This window comes from Cryptomeria japonica, chromosome 4 (assembly GCF_030272615.1).
Source record: "Cryptomeria japonica chromosome 4, Sugi_1.0, whole genome shotgun sequence".
NCBI lineage: Eukaryota > Viridiplantae > Streptophyta > Pinopsida > Cupressales > Cupressaceae > Cryptomeria > Cryptomeria japonica.
Window position 1 is genome coordinate 678,944,206 of NC_081408.1, and position 9,598 is coordinate 678,953,803.

General features: G+C 35.4%; 1 protein-coding gene across 1 annotated transcript; it reads right to left on the reverse strand.

The window, feature by feature from the left end:
• Positions 1–7,941: 7,941 nt before the first annotated feature.
• On the reverse strand, positions 7,942–8,562 carry LOC131875316 (early nodulin-75-like). Its single transcript, XM_059219397.1, has one exon. It carries the CDS (start codon positions 8,560–8,562, stop codon positions 7,942–7,944), a length of 621 nt encoding a protein of 206 aa, XP_059075380.1.
• Positions 8,563–9,598: the final 1,036 nt, after the last annotated feature.

Below are 9,598 nucleotides of genomic sequence, written 5' to 3' on the forward strand. Positions count from 1 at the left end.
CTCAAATATTCCAATGAAGTATCTATAGATTTATTTTTTACATAAGTGCTATTACACTCAACCATGTATGCCTCTGGCTTATACAAAGTGTTGAACCTGACACCTCTATTAATCACCATAGAACCCTTAATCATCTTACATCCTACATGAGAAAAGACTACCTGCACACTCGCATTTATCGGTTTTCTCATAGATAATAATTTAATTTTAATCCAGGGATATGCAGAACACAGCTAATCCTTTTTATTCTACCATCAAGAAACCTAATACTAACTTGACCATGACCAACAATATCTAAATGTGAATCATCACCCAATTACACCTTACCTCCATTAAATTCTTCATATTAAAAAAACCAATCTCTATTGGGCGTTATATGAAAAGATCCACCTGAGTGAATTAGCTATGCACCATTACCTGCATGAGTAGCCAAAGCTATAATGAATACATCAGCATCTTCCTTCTTAGACTCAGAATTAGATTCAAGCTTCTTCTTTTTCTTATTATTTTCTTCTTTGTAGTCCTTATGGATGTGACCTAAATTACCGCAATTCTAACAAATGCCTTTGGACTTTCCCGAAGATTTTGATCTCCCTTTGGATTTGAACTTATTCTGCTTCTCATTCTTCTTTCCTTTTTCCTTAGGTCTTCCACGAATAGTTAGGAATTCCTTCAAACTGATGGATAACTTCCTATGCATCTCTTTACCAAGTAGGGCACCCACCACATCTCCAGACTTCAAAACAATAGAAGTACTGCTGATAGCCATAATAAAAGAATCCCACAAATTAGACAAAGAGCAAAGAAAGATATAGAATTTCTCCTCTTCATCAATCTTGACACCAACAAATACCAATTGAGCCACCAACATATTAAATGCTTCCTTGTGGTCTGTAATTTGTCCACCCTCTTCCATTCTCAAGGAATACAATTTCTTCATCAAGAAAATCTGATTCAATAAAGATTTTTCTTGATACATTTCACCAAGCTTAGTCCATAGCTTCTTTGCAGAATTCTCTTCATGGACATTGATTAGAATAGAGTTTTCCAAACATAATATTATTAGACCCTTGGCTTTATGGTCCATAAAATCATATTGAGAAGTCACGATACGATCTGAGGGCCTTGAGACATTCACATCAAAAGCATCCCATGAATCTCGATCTATTAGCATATCCTCCATCTTTAGCTTCCACATCTCAAAATTACATCCAAAAAATTTCTCCACCTCTATTCTCCATGGTAAATTTTCCATCTTAAAATTATTGCAACAAGATCAAAAAGTATCTTTTGCACAAGCTCCCACTCAAATCTGAAATAGTTCAAAAAACCCAACAACCCACAACTAAAATCAAAAGTGATCAGGCTTCGATACCACTTGTAAGGAAGTTAAGTAGCATAACAACTTCCTACACTAACCTTGAGAGGAGGGTAATGCAAAAAAATTTACAAATCATAACAATAATTATAGAAACTTAACAGAAATAGACATAATAACATGCATACCACAACACAGTGATTTACATGGGGAAAACCCTTTCCGGAGAAAACCCCACACTCCAAAAGAAACTCAATATATTATTCAACAATTAATAACATATTACAATAGACTTACAAAACAAGCTCTTCATAGGAGTACCACTAATAAGAGATTCACAGGTAACTCAATAGCCATAAGACTCTTACACACAACCTCTATCTCACACACCTAATATATAGGAGATACAATAGAGGAAATTATCAAACCATATTACAAAACCATGGGCTAAAGCCACTCAATAAAGTAGAGCCGACCTTAATCCCCATTCTAGATGCTCTATGATGTGTCAAAACACACATCAACACATGTTACTCCCTTTTAAATCCCATTTATGTGTCCGATGCATTTTATATGTCCTATTTCAGGATTCTACACTTCTAGAGGCCATAACTTGTGAACTGGGTGTCCAATTGATGAACCGTTTGATGCGTCAAAAATCTCATGAAGTTCTCTATCACCTTATAATTTGGTACATTGGTTTTTCCCACTTTTTAAGGCATTTTGGATGGTCTAAAGTCCTCAAAATTTAATTTAAACCTTTCATCACAACCTTCAAAAATAGAAACACTAATATCTTCAAAACTAGTTACGATCTTGCGACAAAAATTTACTAGCATGCTTCTCTAGCCAATTTGAAGATTTCAGGAGGATTTCAAACCATTTTGTGCTCAAACAAAAACTTACTATAAATAGTAACCTCATGTAAATGCAAGGTTTAGACACCATTTTACTAACTCTCTTCGCTAGTTGGACATGTTATGCCTTGCCTTTGGTTCTGGTCAAGGGAACCTCTTGGTTTTGGATTTTGTTTGTTTTTTGTGTGTTGGTAGATGGTAGTACACCCTAGAATGGTGTTTTGAATCAGTGTGGATCTTTGGAACCTATGAATGTAATAAAGAACCTCTTGTAAGGTCACTTGGCTCTAGGTCATTTATAAACCTAGTGACCAAATCTGAACATGGGTTCACCTAGGGTAGGAGGTATGTTGTTAAGTTGTCCCCTAATTTTTTTTAGGCTTAGGTTTGGTCTACAAGTCCATTAGGGACTTTGGAATGTCAAAATTGAAAAGTTGTCAAAAGATGTAAAAAGTTGCAAAAGTTGCTAAGCAACATTTCCCCACCGATTGGAAAAGAAGTTCCAATAGTTCTAACTAGTTTAAAATCAGTTTTAGCCATTGGGGGAAGGCCGATTGTGCCTTAGATATCATCTATGAGTTGGTTGGATAATGAATGTAAGAAATTGCTGGTTTAAATAAACAAAAACTCAGATTTTAACCATTTTCACTAGTTTTTTGTATTGTACGATCTGATAGAGCATTGGTTGGCATGAATTTTTGAATTGGTTGGATTTTGGTGTGAGTGCAGGTTTGAATGCAAGTAGTCTGACTCAAATTGGTGGAGTTTGGAGCAAGTTGTAGGCAGTTTATCAAAAATTGTCACTCAAGGACCCTATACATAGGGTTTCACCAAAAACATGACCCTAACCTGCAAATCCTGTTGAGGAACTCACCGGACCTTTGGGAAATGTAGGTTGAGGGTTTGTATATTTTTATTCCAAAGGGGTGGAATCTAGGAGTGATTTTTGGTGTGGTTTCCACCATACGCTAGGTTAAACAAAACCATGTGTTTAGCCTAGCCTTGAGGAGGAATGAGAGAACAGTCACCTAAGGAGAGTTTGGGAACTAGTACAAGGGTGATTTTGGTTCATTAGATACCTAAGGAACATGCCCAAGTGGTGACTTATATTCTACAACCTCGTTCTTAAGTAGTTGCTTTGGAAAATGTACCTAATTAGGCCTATTAGGTCTGCCAACCCAGTAGGTGCTTAGGGGTGATGGAGCAAGTTCATAACTCTATCTCTAGGAATTGGATGTAAGTCCCAAAAGGGTACTCCAAAATGTAATTTTTTCCTAGGTTTCTTTGAAGGAAATTTGAATTATTTGAGAAATACCATTTAGATAGGGCTACAAGGAATAGGCCTAATTGGGGTTTCCTTGACCCGGGTGCAGTAGGAAGTCTTCAAACTTGGGTGAAAGGCATAGGATGAGTGTCCTTGGTAGTCAAATAACCCTAACCCTCCTTAGAAAGTGTTGTGGTTGATTGAGTACATTAGTGTATGTGTAGAACCATAGTTGTGGGTTGAGATAAGCCTTGTTTAGGCTTAGAAGGGTGAATTGGGTCTTCTTACCTTCTTGTTTCCCACTCTGCATCAGGTTCTACCATTTAATGAAATAAAACTCAATATTACAGGTAGTTGGTCTTGCCTAGCCTCTTTTATCTTTCCTTTGTTTTGTAATACATTTTTGTGTCATGATGATTTCCCATCCCTTGTTGAAGCCTTTAAGAAGTGACTTGTAAAATAATATCAAATGAAAGATCATATGCACTATTTATTAAATTTTCTTCCTCGTTTATAGAATATTTTTTGAGATAATTATGTTTGGATTTTGAAATATATGCTTGAAATTTTAGGTCTATTGTCAAGATTTATTATGGAATTGGTCCCTACTTTGCATATTGTTCCACTCTATAGTTTTTTAAGTTATCTTATTTCATTCTATTGTAGTTTGATTTCTTAATGTAAGACTTATATGCAACATGGTCTATCTTCAACCATTGATGATGATATTAAATATATTAGTGATAAGTATGGCCTATGGTTACTCCTATCCTTTTCATAATAATTGTCAAATTCTTTGATGCATTTTTGGTGGGTTTACAACTTTCCTATTATAGGATGACAAGGGTGGATTTTGGCTCCTTTTTTTATACTTTTTAGGTCACTACTCATTCTTTTGGATTTGATGTCTATGACTATCTGAATTATGTTAGTAATCATTATTTTGGAAGGAGGAAAACTTATGGGACATCAGCTGGGCCAACTAAGTCATCATGATAATATTCACCTAATTTTATAGAGGGTTGGAAGAAAATATTGAAGCTTTTAAGGCAAGCAATTGATAATATGAAAGATTACACACCCAATTCTTTTTGTATGCAGTAAAAATGGGATGATAAACTAATGCAAAACCAACAAATATTCAATCACATAAAACCCTAGTTCTATAATTAAGATCCACCATACACCAATGAAGAACCTAAAATATGAAAAGTATACAAAATAGAAAGATAATACCATTCACATGCTTATTAGGTTTTGATCATCATTGTTTCCTATCTCCATTGATCTTGCTTTGTATGGTTGCTCTCAGATTTTGTATTGTGCGCAAGAGCTCAATAGAGAATAGATTGTGGTTGTGTAGATGCTTGATTGCTTGATTGCATGAAAGGTTGCATGAAGATTGATTCACTTGTTAGGGATATGTTCACATTATTTAGGGTTTGGAAAGGATGAAAGGATCCTCTTATATAGAGAATACCTTAGAAATGGAGGGATAGGATTAAGAGGTGAAAGGGTAAATAATCGGCTAGGATTAAAGGGTAGGTATCAAAAATGGGAAAATATTAGAGAGGTGGTTAGAGGCAAATTAAGAGATGAATAACAAGTGTGATGGAGGGAAAAATATAATGAATGAATTAAATAACTAAAGATCTATTTAATTAATAGAATAAATGGGACTAATTAGATAAGTAAAATATTTATTTAATTTTGGAGAATGGATAATTTAAATAAATAAATAAAATTATTTAAATTAGGAGAGGCTAGAAGAGGATAAATGAATTAATTAAATAAATAAACAAATTTTAATTTATAGATCGTTTAGGATAAAATAATTAAATAAATAAATATTAATTTAATTACTCTAGGACAATTTTAGGTGTCTACAATTTTAAAATTAATTTGTTGAGAATTTTATTCCCTTTAGAATCACCATATGAAGAGCAACTAGAAAGCAATTTACGTCTTCAATGATGAAGGTGATGGGTGATACCTGCCTTAAAATGCTTATTGTTTCAAAAAAATTGGGTGTTAATGGAAGTCATTAAATGATGCCATATAGACTAGAAATTTTACTAGGTGATGAAGTTTTTTAATTACATTAATTCTTTGAATTGAAATATATAGGGTTGTCTGTTTAGCATATAACCTCTAGGAGCCAAGTTTAAGTGATAGGGTTTATTGTTGAGGACCTATAGATCTGGGGGTTTAGCTTATAGGCTTTCAAACCTACGACCTCTTTATGGGGTTTACGATTGAGCTCATATAGAGTATAGGGTTTAGGATTGAGGGTATAAGGTATAGGGTTAAGGGTTTAATATATGGCCTCTAGGGCCTAGCTTTGAGGAAAAGGGTTGAGGGTGTAGGATTGACGATTGTGTGTGTACATAGGGTTGAGGGTTTAGTATATAACCTCTATAGCCTACATTTTGGGTCACGGGTTGAAGGTTGAGGATATAGGGTTTAAGTTTGAGGGTTTATCATATAGACCTTAGGACCTACGGTTGAAGGATGGGGTTTATAGGCTTGAGGTTATATGGTTTAGGGTTGAGCGATAGGGTTTATAGGGTTTAGGTTATATGGTGATACTAAATGAAACTAAAAAACTTGAGGGATGCACAACAACCAATATGCTATGTTTTTCTTAAAAGAAAAAACACTTGTGTATATGAAGTGCATCTGATCCTCTTAACCTTATCCATTTTTGAAAAACTTTTAGTAGTTTAGAAACTAAATTTAGAGTGCTACAACTCTTGTTCCTTTGGTATCTTGAAATTTTGAGTGCATGAATCTCAAATTACTCTTCCAAGTTAAGGATTAGCTGATTTTGGAAAAAAATTGACCACTTTTGAGCCCCTTTTTATCTATCATTTTGGTGCACATACCCAAAGACAACATAAAAGATATAAAGTGTGTATTTTCACCTCAAATGGCTGAAATTAAATCATCAAAATGTGTTTCAGATTTATTTGAAGAAACACAAGAGCTTAGTGGAAGGGTACTAGTAGTCGCTATAGCTAACTTAACACAACTTAAGCTCCTAAACGATACATGAAGTTTGACAAATTTTTTATTGTTGTTGTATGTGACTTAACTGCTTATCGCTATTGGTTTGGCTTCTAGGCAAAAACACTAATATGTGTGAGATTCATTATGCACACAAGGGTCAAAAAGTGGTTATTTCAAAGTTTTCTCTCTCACATATTCACTATTACCTCATTAACTATTCATTTTGACAAACAAAAATTTGTGCACAATTGATCCAGTACCTGTGAACAAATACCCTAATAATTGTGCACTATTGGTACCAATAAAATTGCACAATTGTTCTAATAATTAACTTTTATTTGAGCTATTAGAAATACCAACATACACCCATTGACCCGCTGGATAATTGGTTAGTGGACTTTTTATTACCAAAATCCAATAAATAATAATTGAAACATTGGTGATAACTAGACTGCTTCCCCAAATGCAAAGCATCTCAACAACAATTTTTTTTTTCCTCCAAAACCCTTTTAAGAATCATAGTGTTCAGTTCTAGTTACAAATTCGGTCATGTCTCCTCAGATATAAATGAATAGAAATATATAAAACAAACGCTTTCACAATATTGTTAAATGGCAATCAATTTTATCTTACAATAGACGAAGAGTTCAAATAGAATGAGGGCAAGTAAATGACAGGCAATGAATTCATAAAAGTGAACTTAAACAGTTATTTAAATCGATTTAACAGGCGTAATTTTTTTGAAATTCCAGGCCTCAAAAGTGAAATTAGAGAGTTATTTAAATCGATTTAACAGGCGTGGCTTTTTTGAAATCGCAGGCCTCCCCAGATACAACGATTTCAAGACTAAATTAGTACGTTTTTCAAATCGACTTTCACCATTTCCCTGATTTTGAATCACATTAGCGTTTAAGCTTCATCAAAATTCAAATTAAAACAACAAATAAAAAATTTAACAGGTACTTAATAATTTGTTGACAATATCGGAAGTACTTATTAGCATTCTAACGCAATATTCATCTAAAAAGATTCACCATTGTAATATAAAACTATTATAACAGGTACTTAATAATTTGTTGACAATATCGGAAGTACTTATTAGCATTCTAACGCAATATTCATCTAAAAAGATTCATCATTGTAATATAAAACTATTATATACCATAAAAATATGATAATACATAGAGAAGCCGCGGCTTCTACTATTCACTGATAACAACATTTCTAAGGAATCCATGTCTCCCATCAACAACGAAACCAACATGTAGTAGGTAATACTACTATGGATAACTAGAATCTAAACCATCTCTCCTTTACTTACTATATATTATTTGCGGGCTTACTATCTGCAGCCTAGCTAAAGTCTGTACGATTGGTATTACACACATATGCATGATATGGAAATGTAAAGTGAGTAAAAACGGAATTGTGAACGTACAAAATATCTAATGAGTAGGATGAGGTGGAGGAGACTTATGCATGAGAGGAGGATTTTAGTGTCCATGCTTTGGTGGGGGCTTTACTAGTGGCTTGGGAGGAGATTTCTTCAAGGGAGGATGGGGTTGGCCATGGGGATTGAAGATGGGGGAACCTGGCTTGTCAAATGGAGGATGAGGTTTTTCATGGGAGAAAGAAGTGGGGTGTTCATTGATGGTACGAGGAAGCACCTTACCATGCACTGGTGGAGGCTTGGGAATGAGGGGTGGTTTCACTTTGGGAAGGGGAGGAGATTGATGAGCATTAGGGGGAGAAGAGAAGTGACCATCTTTCATGGGAGGTTTCTTTGCAAATGGAGCCTTGTGAAGTGGAGGTGGTTTTGGAATAAATGGAGATGCGGGGTGTGGTTGTGGCTTTGGAAGTGGAGGGGGCTGAGCACCTTTCATCGGAGGCTTCTTCTCAAATGGGGGCTTGTGAAGGGGTGGGGGCTTTGGAACAAAGGGAGAAGGATGGTGTGGTTGTGGTTTGTGAGGTGGCGGGGGAAGTGTAGGAGGGTGAGCTCCTGGTAAAGGCTTTCCATTGTGGTGGAAGGGAGGCAATGGTCTCTCCGATGAACACACGGACACAAATGCGAACAAGACGATAAGTAAAAGGGAATGATGAAGAGCCATCGCCATTGTTGGTGGTGAATTGAAATGGTGCAAGGGTTGAAGAGTATTTATACACAACCAAGTGAAGGCAAGGTAAGTAGAAAGTTCCAACACGTGCTACTGTTGATTCTCAACTGCTTCATTTTATCTCTCTCGGTCCACAATAAACAAATTAAAAAGAACACTAATAGTTATAATAGTTATACGTGGCGTGAAGGACAGAAAGGTCAAGATTTGCGAGTCGGAGATTGTCCCACAAAATTGACTTGTTTTCACAGACGCGCGTATGATAAATTTAGTGTCTTATTCAGACACCAATTACCGCGGCGAAATAATCTTTCGGCGTTTCACAAAGTCCAAATATTTGGCAGTTTCAACAGTTTGGCCGCGGCTTTAGCGTCTCCTTTAGGGAAAGGGGAAGACATTCTCACAGCTTAAACTCCACGAAAGGGAAAGTGAACGTTTGGCCATGTGAACATGCAAAAGATTTGGATCCACCCACAACAGCGTTTAGAAAACGTTTAATGGACTGTCTTATATTCTAAATCCTTGCCTTTAGCTTTCACATGTTGAATCGGGATGCTTTCCTTGATTTAAAAGGATTTTGATATTCGCACAACATTTCTAGACACGGAATATTGCTACACTTACGTTGCCCTAATTCTTTATCCGCGTCTTCATTAATAAATTTGTATTCTTTTCATCGTACATTAGGCACATATTGAAAGAGCTAAAAGAAGTCATTCAGATGTATGCAACTCTCGGCCGAGGGCTTACGGTATCTAAATTAAAACAAAATCAAATTCCAAAGGGAGATATTATCTAGAGTAGCATGAAGCTACTCAACAAGATCATGTTCCTTATCAACATGTTGTGAAAGATGAGAGGATGGAGAAAAAATAGGTTAAAAAGTAGGAAGAAATTGTTATGAGTATTATATGTGCAGGCAATTGTAGGATAACGGGATTGTTGAAACACTTGTTGGTTCATCCTATTTCTTCAAGTGAGTTGTCTTATCAAGTTTAAAAAATAATTGGGAGGTAACCTAGTTGGACTATTACCA

Coding starts and splice junctions, on each gene's coding strand:
- LOC131875316 (XM_059219397.1), bottom strand. CDS start 8,562: ATGGCGATGGCTCTTCATCATTCCCTTTTACTTATCGTCTTGTTCGCA.